Source organism: Grammomys surdaster, unplaced genomic scaffold, assembly GCF_004785775.1.
Source record: "Grammomys surdaster isolate TR1022 unplaced genomic scaffold, NIH_TR_1.0 126028, whole genome shotgun sequence".
Classification (NCBI taxonomy): Eukaryota; Metazoa; Chordata; class Mammalia; order Rodentia; family Muridae; genus Grammomys; species Grammomys surdaster.
Genome location: NW_021620841.1, coordinates 4,352,281 through 4,378,252, shown reverse-complemented (window position 1 = coordinate 4,378,252; position 25,972 = coordinate 4,352,281). Strand labels below are relative to the sequence as shown.

Sequence of the window (25,972 nt, the reverse complement as noted above, 5' to 3'; positions counted from 1 at the left end):
CTACCATTTTGGCTTGTTCTGCTTTGCTCTAACAGTCTTAGATGACTTGGGCAGATGTCTGATTTAAAAGTCTTTACTGTAAATGTCAGAATGTCTGTACTGATATGGGGACAGTCCTATTCTTTTAATTATTTATACTCTGCGTAGAAATCATTGTTTTGTTCACATTTTGAACAAGAACTGAATAATTTCAAAAGCAGGCGAAGCTTACTTGGTGTAGTTCAATCATCAACACTATCTTGTTACTGAACTCTCCTCTGAGTGAAAACCTGACAGAATCCTCTACTTCCTCTGTAAGGTTTAGTGCTCACCCATTGTGCTCTCCAAGGTCAGTGTTCTTTACCTGAATTCTCCTCTCTAGAAGGGCTCTTTGTCAGCTTTACTGCTCACCTCAACTTGTTAGTCACTGTTCTTTAAGAAGCTCTGAAGTCAGCTATGAGTTGTATGCCATCTGTCTCTCTTCTATAAGCCCTTTATACTCAGAGAATGTAGTAGTGCATATTCACACTCTATCTGCAGTGGTCTTTTAAAATTCTTCAGAGGGATTCAATTCCTTTTCAAACATTAGGAATGTATTCATGACTGTCCATATTTCTAATTGTTTCTGAAGTCTGCTAAGACTAGACTATATGATTAATTTTTCTTAGCATCTGTTTTCTCAGATAAGTCCTGGCAGATACAAATTTATTTCTTTTCAGTGGCTTTCAATCTTGGCAGTTAGGTACAACTTAGTTTGAACCAGGGTGAGAGGATTGCTTTCTTGTTGCTTCTACTGTGATTACAGCAACTGAGAGCAAGTCAGTCAGGAAAGGTCAAATATGGTCATTTTTTCCTTCAATGGGCACTTAGCAAACTTACAGAAACACAAAATTATACCACAGCAATTATTTCAACTTAAGCTGTTTATATGATCTCTGTGCTAGCTTGTTTTATGTCAACTTGACACAAGTTTGAGTCATTTGCAAAGGGAAGCTCAGTTGAGAAAATGCCCCCAACAGATTGGGCTGTGGGCAACCCTGCAGTGCATTTTCTCCATTGATGACTGTGAGATGGCAAGCTCACTGCTTTCTGTAAGAGAGCAGGCCAATAAGCAGCACCCTCCATGGCCTCTGCATTAGTTCCTGCTCCAGGACCCTCCCTGAGTTTCTGCCCTAGCTTCCCTGGACAGCACGTAGACAAAAAGCTGTGGGCTGGAATCACTCTTTCCCTTCCCATGCTGCTTTTGGTCATGACATTTGTCATACCAATAGAAACCCTAGGAAACCCTGATTTAACAAAATACTGTGCAAACTCATCTGGTTGAATATCCCATCTTGGTCAGAAAGATGTAACTGTTTGTTGTTTTCTGTCCTCTTGGCACCCATACTCTCGATACATTTTACAGTGACATTGTTAAATCCTGTGGTACAGCAGCACTGTCTATCTGGAGGAACATCTCTTCTGTAACTGAAGCATTTCACAAAGGAAATCTTTTTTTCAATTTTTGTTTTTTAGCTTATGTTCATTGGTGTTTTGTCTATATGTATGCTGTGAGACAGTGTCAGAAGCCCTGGAACTAGAGTTACAGACAGGTGTGAGTTGCCACGGATGCCAGGAATTGAACCCAGGTCCTCTAGAAGAACAGCCAGTGCTCTTGACTGCTGAGCCATTTTTCCAGCCCCTACAGAGGAATACTTTCCTATCAAATCTCACCAAAATACTGGTTCTGACCTAAATCCACAAACTCGCCTGTTATTTTTTAAATTCACTTCTAAATTTTCATGAATGTTAATTTCTTATAACTGTTTGTTAAGGGGATAAACCACCAGTTAAATGGTTTGTAAAATCTGTGCACTTTAATCTTATATGTGATATCTGTTTCCAATTAGTATAAAACTTTTAATCAATTCAATGTTTTTCTTCTAATTAAAGATTTTTCTAATGATTTATTTTATTTTATTTTATTTATTTTTTTTGTTTTTCAAGACAGGGTTTGTCTGTGTAGCCCTGGCTGTCCTCAAACTCAGAAATCCACCTGCCTCTGCCTCCCAAGTCCTGGGATTAAAGGTGTGCTCCACCACCGCCCGGCCTAATGATTTATTCTACAAAGTTTTATTTATTAGCTGAAACAGATTTACTTATAGTGATATTTTAATTGGTCAACCATATTATATATTTAACAAACTGAGTAGCAGCCTTCTTATTTCACACTTAGCTTTTTTCCTTTCAGAGAAAATGAATTTTTGTCTTGTTTCCTTTTAATAGAATTTTCTATGTAGCCCAGACGGGTTTGGAAATCACTATTTAAGCCCAGACTGGCCTTAATCTTGTGGCTTTTGTGTCTCAGCCTCCTGGGTGCTGGGATTACAGGCATGATCCACCATGTCTAGCTCAGAGGAAATAGAAAAAGGCAGCGGGAGAGAATAACTATATAAAGCAATGGTATTATTTGTAAGGCGCTCCTGTGGATTTACAATTATGGTAAATAACAAGCACTTACACAAAATAATCTGCTATCATTGTCTACCATTTGATGTTAGTTTTTCTTTAAACAAACACTGACTTCTCAGGGGGCTGTAAAATGACTTGTGGGCTAGCAAACTTGGTGTGTAAGCACGAGGCCCAGCGTTCAAACTCTTGGCTCCCAGTAAAAGCTGGGCATAGCTGCACACACTTATAACTACAGCATTAAGGGCTGAGAGGCACATCTCGGAAGACACAGTGTGCTCACTGAAAACATTATCTAAGAAAGCAATGGGAAAAGTGTATGTGCACACGTATGCATGCACCTACAAACACCCAGATACATTAAACCCCACCCACCCATAAACAAATGAACAAGAAATGAAGGCATTGGAATTTTTATCTAAAAAAAGGGGAGGAATTAGATACAATCCTGATCAACTAGGATAACTGAACAGTGTTCTATATAACTTCATATTAGATCTTCAAGTACCTAATAGGATAAATACACTTAATTTTTTTGGTCACAATTTATTATCTTTTTTTCCCCCTAGCACTAATTATCAACCCTAGGACTACACACTTGCTAAGTATTCTATCACTAAGGCAAACTCCTAACCCTGCCCAATATATTTTTGCCATTGTGTATATATTAAGGCAAATAAATAATTGTATGTATTTCAGATTCACTGGTAAAATTTAATGAAAAGATTACCAGAAAAAGCTAACAATCTATAAAAATTCCCAGTTAACTGTTTCATGTGGAAGAAAGTCCAGACAGCAAAATTACTTTAGGTATTACTGAAGCAGGACAGACTCTCTAGATATGGAACAGAAACAAGGTCAAAAGACACATAGAAGACCATAGAAGGCCTTCAGGAGATTTATTTCCAAGCCAGCTTTTACTAGGAAGGCATCTTAGAAATATAATACCTAGCTAGGAGTTTACAGAAAAGAGAAGTTCAGAGTGCAAGGCTAAATAGCAAATTGCTACTATCCCCTATAATTTCCATGAGAGCTACCAGATGCATCTTCCCCAGCCCATAGCTGGGTAAGGCCCTAACCTGGGAATAGAATTTAAGCACAGGCAAGAGGAAGAGAAGCTGGGGAAATCAGCAGCTCTGCATCCGGGAGACTACAGGCACAGCAGGGCAGACACAGTAAGGGGAACTGTTAAATTTGTTGAGTCTTATAAACCCTGGCAATGGCACGGGAAATACAGGACAAAGCCAGTGTTCAACACAGTGTTAATGACCTGTGTGCCTCTCCAGAGTTCACCTCTGCCATCGAAAGAGATGATGTCAGTGGGTCTTCATCTGTCACCATACAGATGGTGACAGCCAAGGGTAACTACAGTCAACACCCAGAGACAGATAAGAAATCCAGGAAGAGATTGGCTGAGGCCCTGAAGGCAGACAGGATTGCTAGGCATCAAAAAACATGGGAACTAAGACGATGGGTCTGAAAACTAAATGAAAACCTGGAAAACCGGAGTGTGATCGGCTCTGCAAATTCTCTATGAAGGGGCCTGGTTTTACTTCTATGCCTTTAACTGATGATTCCACCCTAGTAATGATGGTGTTGCACCCAGATCACTCTTTTAAAGCTCTCTTTGAAAGGCAAAACTGTGATAGTGTTTAAGTAATAAAGACAACTTATAGTTTTGACAGAGAAAAAATATATACATTTTGTTCCTTATGCCATTAGAATAATCTTTGTTGTATGTAACAATTTATTAAAGATTTATTTTTAATCTTTAATATCCTCCACTAAAATGAAGACTAATTTTTAAAGCCATATACCCCTCAACTCTCTTCTTAAATGCAATCAATAAACCTGATGTAAGAATCAGTTTGAGTGCTAGAGCTGTCATAGAATACACAGGGCACTGGTTTTGAGCCTAGCACTGAAGGGGAGGAAAGATAGGAGGAGAGAATCATATTGTATTCTGAAACAATTATTGATTCCGAGGGGATATTCATTACACTTTATTTGCCACTGAGAATTTTATTTAAATTAAAAGCACGGAATCTTAGAGATTGAATGGTTTCTGGAAGTTAAAAAGTATGTATAATAAGGACCTTTCTTTCCATATAGAAGAAGAAATGCTGATTTAGAAGTGATTAAGACGCAAGTATCTTCAGTGTAACTCAGTGGTAGATGGAAGCCCCTTGTTTGACTTCCAGCGAAGAAGAAAAAGAGGAAGGAAGTCAAAGGAAGGACGAGGAGAGAGAAGCAAGGGGACGGGGTTGGGGGGGGGGACTAGGAAGAAGGAGGAAACAAGGACCAGGGAAGGAAGTTGGAGGAAGAGGAGGCAAGAGTGAACCTGGGACTGGCATGTGAAGCAATGGTTTTACCACTAAGCTACACAGCCAGCCCATAAATTGTTTAAAATATATCTATTTCCTTTGTAATGGGAACAATTAATCTTGGTATGTTGTATATAATTTCTCCCAAGTTTAAGTCTTCACAAAACACACACACACACACACACACACACACACACACACACACACAATTTCAATTAACACTAAGATGCTAACAGCTAAGAAGACAGTTGTCTGGTTTTGCCTTTGATTGCATCACACATCAATTCTTTCAGAGATGACTAATACTAACTGCTAATAACTGCTCGGTGTGTCCATTTACCTAGCCTGGAGCCAGTATTTCATTTATTAGCCTATTAAGAGAAATGGTCATTATGGTGGTTTGAATGAGAATGCCCCTTTGGAGCATCGATATTAACACGCAGTCCCAGTTACAACAGCTTGAGGGGGCTTTGCAAGTGTGACCTTGTTGGAGGAAGTATGTCACTGGAGGTGGGCTCTGGGATATTAAGGCCACCTGCCATTCCCAGCTCTTCCTCTCTCTTGTGCTGCAGTTCAGGATGCAAGGAGCTCTTAGCATCCTTCTCTAGCCACATCTGCCTGCCGCCTTCACCCTGACATTATGGACTCTAACCCTCTGAAACTACAAGCAAAACCCCCTCTTCTATAAGATGCTTTGGTCATTGTATTTTAGCACAGTAATAGAAAAGTAATTACTAATACATATCACATTTCAGAGAATAACAAAACAAACAAGCAAAGAACACAAAATACCAAAAACTGGACAAGCATATCAGCAGAACTAGTACTGTGAGGACCTGTACACACCTGCGTCTCTCCCTGACCTCTGATGTGGAGGAAACAGTGCCAGCAGTAGTTGTAGTCAGGGTTGTGGTAGAAGAAGCTGCAGCATTTACAACAGTTGGAGCAACAGGAATGGTCACTGCGGTAGGAGCACTGTCCTTCTCTTTCTCAGTACTATCCTCAGCCCACAAACGATTTGAGGTACTATAGCGTCATAAGCAGCAACACAAAAAGAGAAAAGGAAAACAGCTAAACAACGAAAGCAATTTCTAGAAGCTGAAAACATGTGACCACAGGGATGGATTTTTTAAAAACACAAGATTAGCAATCAAACAGCTCACGTAGAGCTGCCAAAGAAATAAAATTTTATTTTAAGCAATATGATTTAAGACTTTAAGATTTTTTTCCCCAGACATGCATAATTGCTTGTTTTTTTTTGTTTTTTGTTTTGGAACCAATTTTTGCTTAAGAGCAATTTTGACATGGTAAATAAAAAAATCCAGAGCCCACATCCATCTACACAACGATGCATGCACGCACATAAGCACACAGTAGACCTGAACACAGAATGTCTCTGTGACTCACCTGCTCTGTGTGCCTGCGGAGGAAGAACCCGGGGGAGTCTTTGCAGTAGTGCTTGTGCTGGAAGGGAGGCTTTTCTGAAGCCCAGCTGCAGAGGTAACTGTTGGTGTTGATGTGGTGCTTGGAACACTACAACTAATCAAATCATCTTGTCTTCTACCAAAGGAGCAACTAAAGGAAAGAGGCATTTCTATATAGGACGTGTCTGTATGTGTATGCTACATTCATTATCTTAGATATCACACAATTGCACACAGTAGAAAACAAACTGTGTTCCTAATCAAACCACCAGCTCCAGCACCAAGAGTTGGATCTACAACTTGCTGGAGTATAGATTAATTTTACTGATTTGATGGTGTAGAATTTTATGCCTCCTCCTCCCAAAGCCTTCAATAACAGTCAACACTGAACATTTTTAGAATATGCTAGACCATAAATGCTCATGCCAGGCTGGTCCTAACAAAAAATGTGGAGTAGATTCATTCAAGGAAAATAAGGCATACAGCCCATCTGAAGAAAAGGTTTTAGCAAGGGTTAACTCCTCAGGAGTGAGCCGTGTCTAGAGTGTATGTGTTCACATCTTACTCTTGCTTTCTGCAGAGAACTGAAGTGGAAGTCTCCTAGTCTCCACTATAATAGCACCAAGATTCTAAACAGATATGCTTTCATAGAGCTGAGTTCTAGTCCAAACAAATGTTCCAGATCATAGACAACAGCAAAATCAATTATGACAATAGCCCATTTCAGATGATTTAGTCAATCATAAGAAGTTCCTTTAAAAGTGTTAAAAGACATTTCACAATATACCATTTAATTAAATATACACACAGAGGATAAGTTAGAGTAAATCCACACCATCTTTATATTTACTGTGTCTCTCAATTAAATTTAGCACACAAAAAAGATGTAATAGCTTAAAAAAAGATTTGCATAACTGATATTAAATCAAAGGCTATAGAGGACATAGAGAAGTCACTTATAAAGTACATCATACCTTCTATGGTAAGTGGATCCTTCATTGATTGAACTATTTTTTTTAAGATCATCTTCCCATTTTCTTCTCGTGTAAGAACTACTTCGCAAATTCGAAGACTCTCTGTGAAAATAACAGCCTTCAGATTCTGGTAGGTAATTTTAGAAGAAGGTTAAGAAAGGTACATACTAGTGAACAAGAATAGATAGAAGTAAAATCTCACAGGAAAACTAGGATATTTACCAAAAAGTGGGAGTAATTTTAGTCCTAAGAGTTAGTATATAACCCTAAATAAAAGCATTTACAAGCATATTACTTATAAGACAAAATACTGTGATTCATAGCGTGAGACATACTACATGATATATACTAACAAAAATAATGTTGAAAACATATACATATATAAAATGTTAGCTGAAACAAATTAAGATACTTAATTAGACACTAAAGCATGACTACAAATATAATAAAAAGTTATCTAACACTGAAGACTAAAAAAATAAGACATTAATTAAAAAAACAAAAACCGAACCATACCAAACCAAACCAAAAATACCCCTCCAAAACCCTGACAGTGACCACACATATTGTTCCCCCTTTTCTTTCTTTCTTTCTCTCTCTCTCTCTCTCTCTCTCTCTCTCTCTCTCTCTCTCTCTCTTTCTCTTTGTTTTTTCAAGACAGGTTTCTCTGTGTAGCCCTGGCTATCCTAGAACCCAGAGAGATTCACCTGCCTGTCTCCTGAGTGCTGAGATTAAAGGCAATGTGCTGCTACTACAATCTGGCTGGGTTCCCCTTTTCTGTGACTGAACCCATTAGTGTGTCCTCTGGCTCAGCAGCAATGCTTTCCTTACTACTTAGGAGCATACTAGGCCTGTGCTCTTGTCCCGCAGGACTGTGTAACTGTTCTGCCGGGACACCGGGCAGTCTTCTCTCTTCCTGAAAGGCTGGCCCCATCCTTACAGTCCTCACAAAGTAACACCAACGCTAACACTGCAGGCTCTGCAGGGGATGCACACAGCTGGAGCGCTGCACGTACCTGTTCTCCTTCTCTTCAATGTCAGACGTACTGGCTAGTCGCCTTGGGATTGTAGGGGCAACATATGCGAGTCTTGTTCCTTTATTATCTTTCTCCTGACAACAGAAAAGTCATGAATGAAAAAAGTTGTGATGAAAATATGAAGGAAAGGTTTTAAATGATGTATACTTATATGACCACAGTTTACTGTGCAGTACTTTCCTAGTTTAGTTCCTGAACTTTAATACACATAAAAATCAGTAATCTATTAATATTATATTATAAATATTAAGATATTCAAAACAGACATTTTCTAAATTGTATTACTTTGATATGTGGCTGAGAGTATGTGGGGTGAGCGACACTTCCACACTGCCAGTATACTTGGAAAAAAGGGCAACAGAGTTATAAGAAAGTAAAACATTAAGGTAAATGAAAAAGAAACCATATTAGAATGCCTAATACAGGGTCACACTTAAGAGAAAGAAAACTGTATTGAAATACACTTAGAAGTCCAATCACCGTCAATTCAGTAAGAGAACAATTCTGATTGTACCCATTTGCTGCAATATAAACACTGCCTTTCAAAATGTAAACTACTCATTAAGACAAAGATACTTGCATAAGATAAAAAAGTTGGCCTGGCAAAAATATTGATTAAATTTAACTTGATCATGCTTACATGCTAGAAAAAAGTTTGCGTTTCTTTGTTTTGTTTTCCTGGTTTTTTGAGACAGGGTTTCACTGTGTAGCCCGGGCTGTCCTGGAACTCAGAAATCCGCCTGCCTCTGCCTCCCAAGTGCTGGGATTAAAGGCATGTGCCACCACTGCCCAGCAAAGTTTGTGTTTCTTCACTCCGGGAAATGTATTCAATAATAAAGTAAACCTATGCATTTCTTAGTACATTCTATCCAAAGAGCATGAAGGGCTGGAGAGACTGCTCGGTGGTTAAGAACACTCGATGCTCTTGCAGAGGAACTGGACTTGGTTCCTAGCACCCACGCAGTGGACCCACAACCATTTGTCACTCCAGTCCCAGGAAATCCAACATCCTCTTCTGATTTCTGTGAGTATCAGGTACTCATGTGGTACACATCCATACACATAGGCAAAATACTCATATGTATCAAATAAATAAATAAATCTAAAAAAATATCAACAAGTTTTAAAAGCTTAGTATTCTCTCCAAATTTCTTGCTTTAAGCAAACACAACTGCCCTTCCAGGTACTCAGAAGACAGGAACAGTCTACATTGTAAAGTTGGTGAGTTAAGTTGATACCTAGGATCAAATGGCGCTTACTAGAACATCTATCAAATCTGCACACTTTAGTTCCTGGAAAAGCAGTTAAGCTCTGTTGAAACTAGATGATGAAACAGATTACCTTTTCTTTATTATCCAAAGAGGATGAGAGTCTCGGGCTTGAAGCTGATCGTATCACACCTGCAGTGTCTTTCTCCTTTTGGGCTTCTTTAGATGCAGTGATTTCAGCCAGGGCACCATAACTGCCAGTCTTTCTGAGTCCTAACCTCCAGGATGCAGGAGACTCATCTTTTCTTTCTTCTTCTTTGGGAGAAATTTTTGTAGTTGACGTAGGAAACTGTTTTTATTTCGTAAAAGACAAAAACAAGTTATCAAAACCAACCATTCCTTAAATTGACAATAATTAATTTACAGATAATGTCAAAAATTTTAAGTGATAGTTTCAGGAGAAAACACATTTACTAAGGTTAATGTCGTAAGGCAAAAATATAAAAATCTAAACCTTCAAGAGTACATAGACCGCCTTTTCTAGAGGTTAGCTTTATAAACACACACTACACACTTCATATCACACAGAAAATTATGATGCAGATACAAAGAAAAACTGAGCACACTGTAAGGACTTCAACCATGCATCTCTGGAACCAACACCCATATGAAGCTTGTTATGTCGTAACCCAATATACATTCTTGCACATAGAAATGCCTCACCATGGATTTTTCGCCCTTACTGGGCACCAGCACAATGCCAGTTTTGCGCAAGCCCTGCCTCCATGATGCAGGATCTACTGACTCCACAGGCATGAGAGAAGCAATGAAATCAAACTAAAGCCAATTAAAATAAGACAGGTCAACAGATACAGATTGAAAATATGAAAACAGAAAAGGGAGGTTAAAAGAAAAAAATAATCAAACACACTTTTTTTTTCTCTATTTCAACTTTATAATAAACTAATGTCCAGTTAACTGTGTGATGGCCTAACCTTTGAAAGCCACTAAAACAAGTCCTAGCTTCAAGAGATAATTGGGAAGAGTCTGACAAAGGAAATTCTTACCCAGTTAATGCCACACAGAGCAATACAGCACATGAGTGAAAAACAACTACATATGAATTTTGTTTTCAGTAATTTACACACTCTCGGTGAAAATTTAGTAAGTGATATTTTCTAAGTAAACTTAATTTAGTAGTATTTTAAAATATTTTAACTTTAAATTTACTGTTTATTTTTCCTAATAAACATTAATTTGGGCATTTTAGTTAAAACATATTTTTATCCAAAATTATTCTACTTTCCAGGTTTTCAGCAATATATTAGCTATCATCCTTAAAATACATTTGTTATTGTCCTTACAAAATTTATCAACTTCACCTTTTCAATTCCAGAATTTTAATGTTCAGTGCACAGAGAGGAGACTATATCAACTAAATATAACATAGAAATGCCATAGATTTTGCATGGATAGTCAAAATCTGCTCAAACACAGGTTACCATAACTTTACTTACAGTGCCATGGTGCTAGGGGACCACTTCTTTAAAATACTTCTGGTATCTTGGAATTAATTTTAATCCACAGTCTACTTAGTTCACATGTTCCGAAATGCATCCCAAATTCAGGATGTCAAACAAAGTAACAAGAATTTTACATAAGGTACCATGATCTCATTGGAGCAGCTAGCGAGCTCTGTCCTCCCTACGTGTCCCACTGCACAATCCAGGCTGGGTTTGATCAGCAATCCTGTCTCTACCTCTCTACTACTGGATCGTAAGAGTAGCTATGCATTTTGGTAACATGCGTGCATACCAAGCTACACTTTGGGCTTTGTAAAACACAGATCATAAGTAAATGAATATGCTTATGCTCTAAGAAAAGTTTATTTAGGGGCAATGAAATTCAAATGTGTCAGAAAGTAACATATTACATATTTTCCCAAGTATTTAAAAATATTAAAAACATTCTTTGCGCCGGGCGGTGGTGGCGCACGCCTTTAATCCCAGCACTTGGGAGGCAGAGGCAGGCGGATTTCTGAGTTCGAGGCCAGCCTGGTCTACCAAGTGAGTTCCAGGACAGCCAGAACTACACAGAGAAACCCTGTCTTGAAAAACCAAAAAAAAAAAAAAACATTCTTTGCTTGTTTGCTACGCAAAAATAGGCATATTTTGTGAACTCCTGCTCCAACTGCATCTCCTGTAGAATGAAAAGTTTTTCCACTGTGACAGGAGCCAACATGTGCTCCTGTCTAGCTGTAAGCTGAGTTCTCAAAACTTTGTACAAGTTATATTAATGTAACACTACATGCACACAGTGAAATGCTACTATTGCTCTTTTAGACTTGACTCAGCCAGCAGTAATATCAATTTTTAAAAATGACACTGCTATATTTTAGCAATTGATTAATTCCCATTTTTGATAAATTCCTATTTTATACTCAAGGATTTAGCTCCAAGTCCTGGTCCTGATATGTAAAAGTACCTTTCATTTTGACTTGGTACACGAAGATATCTACTGAATACTTAACTGCAACTCTCTACTTGAACATTTTTTTCTTTTGCTTTTATAACAGGACACCATATCTACACTTTGTTAGTCTTCAGACCATTTCTGTTTCTTTCTGGCTAACAACCTGTCTTTGTCTACTCTTTCAACTCAAGTACTCCAAGAGTGTTCCCAGGTAGTCTGTGCCACCTTTCTTTAACTGCCAAGGACTGAGAATAGTTTTCTCTTTCAAGCTAAATATTACATTTATTAAACTGACTCTAAAAATTTCCTATTCTCTAGCCCAACTCTTAAATTACTAGCCTTAAATTTCTTAATTTAAAGTCAGTCAGTCAGTCAGTCAGTCTATCTATCTATCTATCTATCTATCTATCGATCGATCTATCTTGGCACTGAGTCATCTTGCTAGCCTTAGACTTAAATTTTATTTACCTATAGAATAGACTACTTAAAACTGCATTTGGACCTTAAATTGAACATGTATCAGTCACATACTTTTCCTTCTAAACTATCAGCTCTCTATTTCTAGTAACAGTGCTAATGTTATTTCCTCAATGACCTGTGTGTTTAGAAACTTGCAGTCACACTAAAGTTCTTTTGTTACTCTCTTCTATCGGTAAGTCAGGGGCCATGTCTTTCAATGGCCTTCTGTGTTTTAAAGGCTGAAGGCTCTATCTCTATTTGTATACCCATCACGGTGAGCAGTATTTCCTCAGGATCTCATCCTCATCACATGCACTCATACATTAACTGCCAGAGTAGCACTGCACAGAGAATGAACTCTCACAGCACTGTTCACACATTTCCTGGGATTTCTTATGAGTAAATAAGTTACTAATTATTACCCTAGAAATGAAGGCACTCCACCATTTACCCCCTTTTTCTGGCTTATTCTGTATATATGCCCATGACAATAAAACTCTCAGTTCCTTTCCCTATTAGGTACCATGCCTGCATACACATTGTTTCTCTTGTTAAGTTATACAAACTTGACGGCAGGCAAGGTGCTGGCTATTTACCCCTTACTTAATCTATCTCAAATGCTCTCTTTACATTACTTCACACTGAATGTAATTTCCTCACCTTTACATTGCTTTCTACACCAGGACACTTATATTGGTGTATGGTATATACCCACAGCGTAAATCAGTCTTTTGTTTTGTTTTTTTGAGACAGGGTTTCTATGTGTAGCCCTGGCTGTCCCGGAACTCACTCTGTAGACCAGGCTGGCCTCGAACTCTCGAACTCAGAAATCCGCCTGCCTCTGCCTCCCAAGTGCTGGGATTAAATGCGTGCGCCACCACCACCCGGCGTAAATCAGTCTTAATATAATTACTGTTCTGCTTAGCAAACTAAGTTGTCAGTGAATCAGAATAACCGATTCTGAGAAAACTAGCTAGTAGACAAATATAGTTCACACTTACTTGACACTGTGAGTTGTTTGAATCATAACAATACTTACTTTGAGTAGAGAAACTCTTAATTTATTAACTAACGATTTAAAGTCTAAAAATCAAGCTGATTTTGTTTTTGTTAATTTCAGTGTGTGCGTGTGTGTGTGTGTTGAGAGTGACATACTGAGCACCGTGCACACTGGGAAGATCTCTGTTGCTAGGCTATATTTCTAGACTCAGCTGACAGTTTCAATCATAAGATGCCCACAGATGACCAGCCTGGCATTATTCATATGCTTTCTCTCTTTTAATTTGGGCTTAAAACTTAAGGCAAGAAAACTGAACACATCTATCTTTAGCTAGATTAACCTTGTATACTAAAAGAAGAGAAGTGACATATAATGTTGTGTTGCGTGCTTCCATCAGTGCACAACTAGTCCTTGGAGTGAGTGCACACAAACAAATCCGTAGTCTGGGTTCCAGCAGACAAGGCTGGACAGCCTAAGTAACTGCGTTAATATTAAGAGCTGAGTACTGATTTAAAACCTTTAAAATCTTTAAGATGTACTTGTAAACTCATTCATAAGTAAATTTAAATTTGCCAAGTCTCTCTTGAGCCAAAACCTTAAAAAAACACTTGAAACACTAAATGCTAAATTAAAATAGATAAAGTCTAAATATTATATATGTAGACTATCAGCAAAAATAATTTAGATTTTGAGTATCTAGTGTCTTTAATTTTGACAAAATTGGTTATAAAATCTTAAGAATTTGAACTCAAAGTATGATCTTCAAGGAAGTCACATGATGGTTGAAATCTGCAAACAAATTTTCCAAATATACAAACTAAAGGAGTAGACGATGTATGTTTAATTCAATTTAATTGCAGAATCAAGACTAAGGCTTGGATTAAGTTTTTTCTTTCTAGGAATAACATCATCATTCCATCAACCCAGCAGAGATACAAACCACTTTCAGCTAGTGACTAAGTACCAGCTGAGACGTCATCTAAGTCTAAGGCTATGCTCGAGAAGAAGATAACCGAACATAAGAAGTCTACTGGCAATTGTTTTCATCTTTATGAAAGAAATTGCTGAGTCAAGTTATCAAAGAGAGAGCTGGTTTCTTGCCCAGATAATTAGCAGGGGCTTATGAGAATGTGAAACAAACCTATGATCTTAACAGACAACAAATCAAGAGCTTAATGAAAGGGACACAAATTTAGCATTCACGGGAAGAGTACATGACAGTTCTAGAAGTAAAAGATTATAAATATAGTTCAGATAAACTTTGCCAGTACTGACAAACATGACAACAGTCTTCAAAATGCTACAACAGTTTAAGAGCATTTCATATCAAGCATATGCAATTACAGTCATATAGGAACACGAGTTCTAGAACAGTAAAGGAAAGAACTCATTTCAATAGCTTTCGGATGTTCCAATTATGCACCAGTGACATCCAGCTATCTCTAGCACTGAAAAGTTATGTTTTTTCCCTTAGGCTTTTCTTTCTTTCATTTTTTCTTAATTCTTTAATCTTTTTTTTACAGTCCAGCCTTTATCCCCCTCTCCTGGTTCACCCTCTGACTGTTCCACATCCCACACCCCCTTACGCTTTTCTTAGGTTGAGTTTTATTTTATTTTATTTTTTTTGCTAGGATAGGGAATTGAACCCAGGGTTTCATGACTCCCTATACTTCAGAGTTTTAGAAGAGAGTTGTACTGATTGTGTAGGTTTAAAAAAACCTTCTATATAAGCAATTAAAAAATTAAAACCACATTTTTACCAACTTGTACACAATACTGAGTAGAAACACAGTGGGGATTAAAGTCAGTCTCAAATCCCTTCAATTTAAACACTGCTAGATATGCAATAGACAGAGATACAGCAACCAAACACCACGTCCGACTTCTATATGAACATGTGGTTTGAGAACACAAATAATAATAAAATACTATTTGAAGCACAATCTGGAAAACCTGCCCCCCCCCACATATATGAATTAGCATAGATTGTATTACTATTATGTAGAGTATACAGTATGCGCTCTATCCAAGTTAACTCTCCTAAGTATCATTAGTTTACTATGGGAGGGAGGGAGAATGCACTTGTATCTAGGAGATACACACTGACACAATCAGACTGAGGTTTAATGGTGACTGCAATACAGTTTTAAACGTTCTGGAGAAAAACAATGTCTACACATTCAGAAAGGCACAGTGAGCTCACTAAAGGTAAGTCAGGCTGCGGAGGAGAAATCTTTATGAAGTGACTGGAATGTAAAGTAAAGCAAAGCAAAAAGCTCGTCGTCGTCACTGCACGCGAGAAAGAGCAGCGCAGCCCTGGGCAAAGCCAGCTTTGTATAGAATGGAGGGGAGATGGAGGAAACAAAGTCAGCGTCTGGGATTCCCTTCAAGCCATTATGCTCTGCCTCTTAACCAACTTATAAAACAAGATTTTTATTTATCTTTGTTCTGTTTGGTAGGAAAGATAACAATTTGCCCAATGTGATGACAAGTAGCATGGGGTGAGGGCTGGTGTTCTAACATGCTTTTACTGGTCTGACAAAGGCACGCCAGGCACCTTGTATGAGATGGGAAAACAAAATCTAGCTTATTGTTTTCCCCTGACTTGTGGACCTCCACTGACTTTCCATGCTGTACTTTCTGGGGTGAGAAATTACCAGTATACACTTTTAGTTTAAGGAGATAAAGAATACAAAACTTAAGTTTCTCAAAATAAAAGCCGAATGGGAATAAAAACTACCACAACCACCAATTTTAATATTGTAGAAGCTTTTGATTTCCTGCCATACTTTAATAAATGATTTATTAACTATTTATTATACTATCAAATTACTATCAATTGTAAAAGGCAAAAAAGACACTATACCATGGTTCAGAGAAAATTACAAGTTAAGAGCAAAAAAAATATAGTATGTTTTGAAAACAACCATAAACATTGAGAGCTATTTTAATCAGTTACTACAAGTGGTACTTAAACGGAGTACATGTGTGTTTAATATAGGCTGCTGGCTTACCTTTTTAATAGGTGACGTAGGGGTCCCCTGGTTGGAAGACAGAGTAGGTGTTGTAACTGCTGCAGGGGCTGCTTGAGTGCTGGACGTGTGAGCATTAGTTACAGAAGCTATGGGTTTTGTCTTATCTATTCAAAACAAACAAAAAGTTACCAGTTGAGATTCTATAGGAATTTGGCTTCTGTGGCTCTTACTCCTTTTTTGCAAATAGACTTTTTTTTAAAAAAAAATTTTTTTGTGTGAGTATATGTTCATACGTGTACAGGCCCAAAGCCAACATCATGCCAAGTTTCTCAGTGTACCTGAAGCCTACCAACTCCAGTTAGTCTAACTAGTTTGCCCCAGAAATCTCCTGACTGCCTCTTGAAGACTGGCATCCCAAGTAAGCACCACGCCTGCCGGGCTTGTCTACTATGGCTTGTGGAGACTAAATCCTAGCACTCTTACTCTTATCTGCGGAGCTATTTCTCCAGCCCAACCAGTAGGTTTTAAAAAGAGTTTTTAGAAATCTGTCTTTATGTATGCTAAACTTTTAATAACCTTAAAAATAAAACAAAACCCAAAACTCATTTGAGAATAAAGGGTACAGATAGAACCTAAGTTCTATAACTTTTGAAACTAAGGATGAAATCTTAACTTGCAATTTTGAATTTTAATTTTGAATGCTTAGCAATATAAATAAAAATCCTACAATAGCCATGAATTACTGAGTATTATTGAAGACTGTTATTTCAAGAAATCTAAAAAAATACTTTCGACTACAATTAACTTACAGTCATGTCAATATGGCCAAGTATTCCTGAGAATATGACTTCCTTGCTTCTAAGAAATTTGAAGTTAAATGTGAACAATAATCATCTTTATAGAAATAATCTACTTAACTAATAGGGTGTCATTAAAAGAAATACCCATACCCATTGTCCCTCTATTTCCAGCACTGTTGTAGGCACTGGGAATCAATCAATGAAAGAAAGTGTCAAACATCTTAACTGCATTGAGTTTCTATTCTAGGACAAATAACGAACTCATGTGCAACCGTCCAGCTCATTAAGTAATTACTACCAACATTACGGCTCCTGTATTACAGTACAGTTGTCACATATTACTTGAGTATACTATAAGAGTATATACAAACTAAAAATTTATTTTAAAACCCTCATAGTTGCCTTTTTGGAAGGAAGAAAAGGAAAGCTAAGATACACGTTAAAGAAAACTGTATATAGTATCTTAATTTTACTAAAAGAAAAAACTGAAGTATGATTGAGCCTCACGAGCTCTTACATCAGCAGCCTTAGAATATGAGTGTTTCCTGCATTGTATACTGTGCAGTATCTTCAACTGTCTTAAAACATATTATTCCATAGCCTCTCAGGAAAGGGGTGTCTCAGCAGCCCTCTCCTCCTCTCTTTGACCACTTCTTAGGGAGAGTGTGGGAGGTTTAGATAGAGCCAGCCTACTGTGTGATTACTGTGAATCACAGTGATCAGTAGATGTTTTCTTGAGCTGCTGGGAAACCCCGAAACTCTGCATCATTCTATAGAGTCCTAGGACATTCTGATAAGCCTCTGTACCTTTTTCAAATCTAAACAGATGATGGCAAGAAGCAGAGGCAAGCCCCAGGCTCCTGACAAGGAGACAGCAACAAACTTACAGGTTACCAAGAGACTCCACAGGTATTACGTAGCAAACCTGTACCAAAGCTTAAAACCGAGCCCTCATCCTTAGCTTACTCCATACTACAAGAACAGTGCAATTCCAATCAATAAACTCTTCCAGTCTTACCTGTCTCTGCTTCCGACTCTGAGTCGTCCTCCTCATCCTCCTCACTGGAGCAGCTTGACTCATCCTTCTTCCCTTCCTCCTCCTCATCAGCCTTTTCTTGTTCCAGAGATTCCATGCGAGATGCATTTTTCTCTGGCTCAATAATCAAGGTTTCCTTGCTGTGATATAAAACATGAAAGGTTCAAAAATACTACTATTTTCCCTCAGACTCACAGTAGTAGTTCCAGTAGCCATTGCATTAACCCATTCATAACAGTAATGAAATCTGCTTATAATCTACTTACTTTTTAAAAGTCTTCTGTGGTTGATTATTCTCCATATTTGCTGTTGATTCAATTAGTGGAGATTTCTTATCCCGCTTTTCACTATGGAGCTTTATCCACAGTTATGTAAAGAAAAAAGAAGGGTAACATGAATTAGCAAAGTACAAAGTATAAGGAAAACAAAATGACATCATAAAAAGACGTAAATTTTAGCTGCAAAGGAAAAGCTTGAAAAACACTTGGCAATTTATAAATCACCAGAACACCACAACTGATTGAAATTCAAAGCTATGGAGAATTCATTAATATAAGCATCTTTTTAGCAATTAAACATACCAGATTTTGTTTTTTTTGCAACTCTTCTAGATATCCCAAAATGTCTTCATCTGCTACATCAAAGGCTGTCTGGCCCTAGACAGGAAATGAGATGTAGTAACAGTAAAAAGTCAATATACCATAAAATGACATAAACAATTCTTACTAATTACCTAATTACATAGATATCTAGGTAAGTGTGTGCACATTCCCACATTCGTGTTTGTGTAGGTATAGATGCATGTGTGCAAGCGTGCATGAGGAGGTTAGAGGACAATCTCACATCTGTCCTCAATCTCTGTCTTATAGACAGGGTCTCTCGTAAGCCTGGACTTCACCAAGTAAGCTAGGCTAGGCCAGTGAGCCCAACGGCTCCACTTGTCTCTGGTCCCCAACTCAGGAAATAAAAGCATAGGCTTTTATACACCCAGTTTTTTATATGAGTTCTGGGAATTGAACTCAGATGATAAGATTTGCAAGGCAAGCACTTCAATGACTAGGGTATCTCTCCAGCCCTGAGAATCCCATTTGATGGAGGTTAAAAATGACAGACTACACAGAACTCCAAGGACACATGAGAACAGTAACACAGAATACCTTCCATATACTTTAGGGCCAGAATGAGTGTGCTATTTTGAGAGTATTAACAGCTGCAACTCCATCACCACAATTTAGAAAAAAAATTTCACCACCCTCAAAAGAATATTCTTTATTCTGTTGAACCATCTTCCCATCATTCCCAAGGCAACCACTAACGTACCTTGTATCTATATATTTGCTGATGAAACACATTACATGAATCAAACTGTACAATAGTCTTTTAGATACTCTTTGTGATAGGCTTCTTCTGTTTCATATGCTGCAAGATTAATCTATATAATGACATGTAGGACTACTTCACTCCCTTATATTGGAAAACACAATTCCATGAATGTGCTCATTTTGCTAATCTAAATCAATGACTGGATGGATATTTGCTTTGGTTTTCTGCCTAACATAAGCACTGCTATGGTTTAAGAGCAGGACCGCTCCTGCAGAGAACCCAAGTTCATTCCTTGCATTCACACGCTGTGATTGCCTGTAACTCCAGTTCTAAGGGATCTGCTGCCCATAGCCTACACTTGAGTGCACCTGCACTCAACTGCACACACTCACAGACACATGCACATACAAATTACAGTAATAAAAGTAAAAGAAGCACCGCCATGAACACTGCTGCACAGAATGGTTTTGTTTGCTTTCTTTTTGTTTTGTTTGTGGCAATTCCCATGTTCAAAGTGCAATACTGTGGTAGCTCTAGGCCTTTAGCCCTTTTAACTTGGTTATCTTCTAAAACTTGATTAAAGATGTGTGGATACATGCCCGTGTACATGCACGTAAATGCTTAGTTTTCAAACTACTTCAAAGGAACATTTGTCAGTCTATTTTTATTCCCCATGGTAATAAAATTCATTATTTTAGAGTCAGCTCCCTCTAACCCAACCAGGGACAAAGCTTTAACATCTCTCTTGCCCCATGTCAGCCTTCAAAGGTTTATAATTTCAGCTTTGGTATATTGTACTCCTTGTACAATTAGTTCTACGATTTTAGCAACTCTCTTTTTGAATGGAATGTGTATTTAAAATCACATTATTACACACACAAGATCATGCTTATGTTCAAATAACTCAATTATTCCTTCAAAATTCACCAACTCTTACGAATAAACTACCATCATGAATATCTGAATTGTAAGTACACTTTTGTAGCAGTTAAATGAAAAAGGGTTCTTTTAGTAACCAAGGAATTTCTCTTTTTAATAGTTAAGAAACGAGGTTCCTTTATGAACCTTTCTTTTCATTTTCTCCCTTCATTAGTGACTCTACTTTGCAAACAGCAGCTGATAGAGAATGAACACTCAAGTAAAACATGGGCTCTAAACAGAGAAAAAGTTCCAATTTAAACTGCACAGCTCCCTCACCCAGCAACATGTACCAATCCCACAACCCAGACTTCCATGCACTCTGTGAGACACTAAGAGGCTTAAGGAGACACTGAACACAGTAAGATTTGCAACTATCATCAATGGCCCTCTGGCTTCACTACTGAACACAAGCACAGGAAAGCAGCTTAGTCAGGTAACACAGCTGGAAGCAACCAAGGACACAGTGACAAGATACTGAAAAGTAGGAGCTCTTGTCAAATCACAGGAACAGAACACGTGGCCTGAAAACTCAGTTCAATAGATCTATTGATTAGTAAAGTCACAGTCTATCAAGGACATGGCTTGAATCGACATCATTGGCTCTGGATTTCTTTCTCACCTGTTTTAAATGAACGGCTTTTGCAGATCTAATTTCTTTTAGTCTTTGGTGGAACTACTAGTCAAGTCAGCTGATATAAAAATGATGATGATTTTCATTGTTCAGCTGGGAAAGCCTGAGTGTATAACTGATAGAGAATGGGGGGAGGGGCATATGATCTAGGTCTGTACTGCTGGAGGGTAGAAGTTGATTTCACAGCAAGAGAGAATGAGGTCAGGCAGGGTCATGACAGAAAACAAACCCCTCTGCTCATTAGGGGTAGAAACACTAAACCCGCACGACATCAAGCTAATATCTTATGTTCTAATCATTGTGCGTTAACAGAAATTCCAGTAAGGATTATCCTTGATATTAAAGAAGAGATAATAGGTACATTCTTGTAAAAATTATTTTAATAAGCCAACAAAGCAAAATAAAAGCTTTTATATTTAAAATCAATATTAAGAGCTAAAATGACAATAATCTACAGTTTGCAGACAAGTTAAAAAGTTGAGAAAAAAATTTTTTTTATTTACTTTTTAGAACATCACTTCCATGTAGTAATTTTTATTGATTTTTATAGAATTTGTACATTTTCAATATTAATATTATTTCCACATATTATATTTTCCTTTTTAAAAATCAATGTGTATGGTTTGAACACGCATATGCATGTTGGCATGTGTGGAGGCCCTAAGCTATGTTTTCAACTGTTAATTCATGTTAATCCTCATAGTACTTTAAGAACATTTACTTTGTTTTCAAAGGTTTGGTTAAAGAGTACTAACAAAAATGACCTGTCGAGGTGACTCAGAGGTTACACTGACTGCTCTAATAGGGGAAACAAGCTCAATTTCCAGAACCCTCATGGTGACTCACAACTACGTATGGCTCCAGTTCCAGAAGATCCAACTACTTTTTCTGGCCTCCTTGGGCTCTGTTCATACAAGTAAACAGACATGCAGCAAAACATCCATGCCTATGAAGGCAATTCTTTAAAAAGCACCAACTAAAGAATGCAATAACATGATAAATTCATATAGTAGGCTTACACAATTGACACAAAACGAGTTGTTCTAATTAAACATAAGATACGCCAAATATGGGGGTTCACATCTATAATCCTGGCACTAGAAAGTCTATGGTAGAAGAGTGGTCAGCCTGGACACATATGAGTGGAGGATAGTCTTGAGCTATTATAGAAAGCACTTTCTCAAAAAGAAAATGCTTCTGGGATTGGTATCACATGCCTTTAATCCCAGGATTTGAGAGGCAGAGTCAGGTAGATCTTCATGAGTTCAATACAGTGGTCTATACAGTGAGTTTCAGGACAGCCAGGAGTACACAGAGACCCTGTTTAAAGTGGGGTGGGGGTGGGGCAAACAGATACACCATGACATACTATTTTTAAGTTCAATCAGGAAAAGACAAAGAAGACTGATTTGCGAAATGGCCCAGTAGTTGTTGCCTTTGCAGAGGAGCTGACTTTCATTCCTAGCATCCACATGATGGCTCACAACCATCTGTAACCCCAGCTCCAGAAGATCTGATGGCATTTTCTGACTTGTAGTGTACATACATATATGTATGCAGGCAAAATATTTATATACACGAAATAAAATGAGAATCTAAAAGGAAAAAATTAAGCAAAACAAAAGAGAAGATAGCTTAACTCACAAAAGTTATGTAATTGAATTTTTTCATTAAATTTTTTAATAAGGACACTTTAAAAGTATGATTAAATATAGTTCAAAAGCATTTAGAATTCTATCTTATATCTATTGTAATGTTTTTAAAGACTTATATTTTTAAAAGAAACTATATTTAGATAAAGGTTTGGATATTTTATAAAAAATATTTGTACAAATAAAAATAAACATTGTAGAGAAACAGAAAACTGAAAGAAAAACCCTCACAGCAAGGCTTTAATGAACTCATTCAGTTTCTCAGAGCACGTTCCTAAATGTACAGTCTCTGGGGATTAATTAGTGAGAGGAGAGCATTAGATAATAGAGGGCGGGACAGGACAGAACATGAGACACGGGATCTTAAAGTCACTTACAGAACCACTAACAACATAAAAGTTTATGCTGATAAACGAGCAGGAATACAAGATAAAAAATCATGCTGAAAAAAGAAGTGCTCTAATACTAATAAGTAAACTAAATGTTACGAAAGAAATGATTTTATTTTCCTGTCTCCCAGTGTATAATTATGAATTATATCTAAGAAGGTAAGTATAAGCCAAAAGCAAAATTAAAATTTTCTCATTACAGATTATGTATTACAAATGTCTAAGGAGAATACCAATCCATTCAGGGAAAGATAGTATGTTTATAATCAGAAGTTATATATTATTTTTGGAAAACTATTTCAATTCACTAAAAAACAACAAAATGCAAAAAGCCCCCAAAACCTCCCTTCTAGTGTCCTTTGGAAAGCACTAATCCTAAATAAACCAATTATCAGCACTATCAATCTGTGTGAATAGGTGGGGTGTTAGGATACTGGAAGAAAGCTGAAATGCAGACCAGCGTTCAGATGGTAATAGACAATTGTGAGACTGTGAACCCAGTTTACCAACCTGGAGTAGGAGGCTAACTAGCAATCCTGGTAAAAGGATACTGTTTGTAAGGGAAAAGTGATCTAACAAACCTGGTAACTTGATTCTATAAAAATATCATGTATAGCATAGCATGTATTTCTTCTCTCACTTCCTTTATCCAATTATGGATCATGAAGTAAATCATTTATAAATGCTGAACCTCGATAATCTACTATCCACTATCACTTAACCACTGAGTGCAGGATAAAAGGATTATCCTCAGTCAGGTGGGTACTGAAAGCCTGTCATTTCAGTACTTGGGAGTTGGAAGCAGGGCAATCAATATAAACCTCAGCTACATAGAGAAGTCAAGGTCAGCTTTGTATGAGACCCTGTCTCAAAACCACCAACCAGCCAGCCAGCCAGCCAGCCAGCCAGCCAACCAGTAAACACGCCCATGCCCTAAAGAATATCAGCCAAAGAGAAAAAAAAACATCCTGGTACACTGTTCCAGCTTCTACTGACGGCAACAAACATTTACAGAGACACATAATTTCTTAATATATGTGTACCTAAAACTATAGCAGCTATGTAAGTACTCAAATGCTTTGTACAAGTATGATAGTAAGATCATTCAAAGAATCCTAACTCTGTTTTCTGCAGAACAGAGCCATAAACAACTCATTTGGAAGCTAAAACAACTTAAAAGTTAGTAAGTGAATTAATGATGGACAGTAAAGAGATTACATAATTCATAATCTTTTACATGTTGGTGTTAAGAGTTTTGTCTCTAGTGTTTAAAATGTTTAAAAGGCCTACCACTTTGTTGACCGTCTCCATATCACACAGATTGTCCACTAAAATTCGACATGCTTCTTCTTTACCCCAATGAGCTGCAGCATGAAGAGGTGTCCAGCCATCATAATCTTTAATATTAACATCATAGCCTGCCTGTATTAAAAGTCTAAAGAGATTACAGTGAATTAGATAATCATTAAAATCTAGAAATTAACAAACATGATCAGTAGCCTTCTACCATGCAATTTAACCACAATTTGCAGTCTAATTCTTTTGAGACTTCCAATTTCTCATTCTCTTAATAAATTAACTAGGGCAAGCAGCAAGTAACCCACAGAAGACACTTGAGTCATTACCATAATAAGGAGGTTTTAATTAATTCCTAATGATCCTATCCTATAGTTTGATATGACACCGATTAATTTTTGTTAGTATCACTTGCAAGTAAAATTTTTCATGAAAAAGCCCAGTTTTAAAAGATTAAGCACAATGGATCAATTTGTCTATAAAGCTTATTTACTGCAAGAGCTATCTTTAGCTTTTATTATCTTTAGGATGATATATCATCTCAGGCCAACTGTGGCCTAAAAATATACCAGAATTCAAGAAGCTTATTTTGCAATACTTGGTTACTTTGTACTTGAGGAAATGGCTTATAGAAGCTTTGTGAAACTTTGTGATCGCTACAAAAAAATTTCAAGAGAAACTGATACTCTGAAGGTTAGAAACAAACAAAGCAAAACACCTATTTCAAGGGCATCAAGAGTCATATATTTTGCAGCAGTAGAAAGCTGATATTCAAACCACCAATAAGCTATAAAATAGGAATAAATTTTAATACAATGCAAGTTACATAAATTAGCATGCCCTTCTAACTGCATATTGACACGGACCTTTGCTTTACTCAAAAACAATGTTCTCATAACGAACCTGTAAGTTGCAGATAGCACAGCCCACACACAGGCAAGCGATGCTTTACATCAGAAATCTGGAGCACTTTTACCTGACTGTCCAAGATGCTGAACTTGAGAAGGTCTTCTTACCTACAGGAGGTGGTAGTGACACCTACTATATAGTCACCCCTATTTGTTTACTGTTAAGAAGTGATGGTTGTGTGTGAATGTTCATATCTGTAATCACTGCACTTATGTGGCTGAGGCAGCATGGCTGCTGCCAGCCTGGTTACAGAGTCAGACTGTGTAAAACAAGCCAAAACATGAGAAATATTAATCAGCCTACTTATTAATAATATCTAGCTACAGCAGCTATTTACAAACCTAGCCTAGTAACAGAGCCATCCTAAAAACTTGCTTTAGTAAAAAATATTCTCTAGCTCAACTATAGTACTATTGAATCAGCATATTCAGGCTGTCTGTCTAAATATATTTTGTTGGTTTTGAGATGTCTTTCTATATTTGACAAGCCAATGGTGAACCTGCCTTAGGTTCTGTAGTGGAGGGAATGCAGGTATGTACCACTAAGCCAGCTATTTATATCTATCCACTCCTACTTTTATATACAGGATATTTGCACAAAAATAATCTTTATAATAATCCTATATGCTTCTTATAATACTGCCTGGTACTTGTCTATAGACTAGTATTTAAAGGCAATGATCTAAAGTTTAGAACAGGCTAAAAAATGTAAACTC

At 37.3% G+C, this 25,972-nt stretch overlaps 1 protein-coding gene across 4 annotated transcripts in view; it reads right to left on the bottom strand.

Annotated features, from left to right (window-relative positions):
- Ppp1r12a (protein phosphatase 1 regulatory subunit 12A) overlaps window positions 1-25,972 on the bottom strand; it is a 109,308-nt gene that overhangs the window by 22,113 nt on the left and 61,223 nt on the right. The window contains exons 5-14 of one of the 4 annotated variants that reach the window (XM_028754599.1): window positions 24,343-24,487; window positions 18,718-18,792; window positions 18,403-18,491; window positions 18,119-18,276; window positions 16,340-16,464; window positions 9,528-9,743; window positions 8,166-8,260; window positions 7,150-7,251; window positions 6,159-6,326; window positions 5,598-5,777 (exon numbers count right to left, since the gene is read on the bottom strand). In XM_028754599.1, coding sequence (XP_028610432.1) covers window positions 5,598-5,777; window positions 6,159-6,326; window positions 7,150-7,251; window positions 8,166-8,260; window positions 9,528-9,743; window positions 16,340-16,464; window positions 18,119-18,276; window positions 18,403-18,491; window positions 18,718-18,792; window positions 24,343-24,487 — 1,353 coding nt within the window. The remainder of the gene's footprint in view (window positions 1-5,597; window positions 5,778-6,158; window positions 6,327-7,149; window positions 7,252-8,165; window positions 8,261-9,527; window positions 9,744-16,339; window positions 16,465-18,118; window positions 18,277-18,402; window positions 18,492-18,717; window positions 18,793-24,342; window positions 24,488-25,972) is intronic. The other 3 variants (XM_028754600.1, XM_028754601.1, XM_028754602.1) reach the window with 3 other exon arrangements.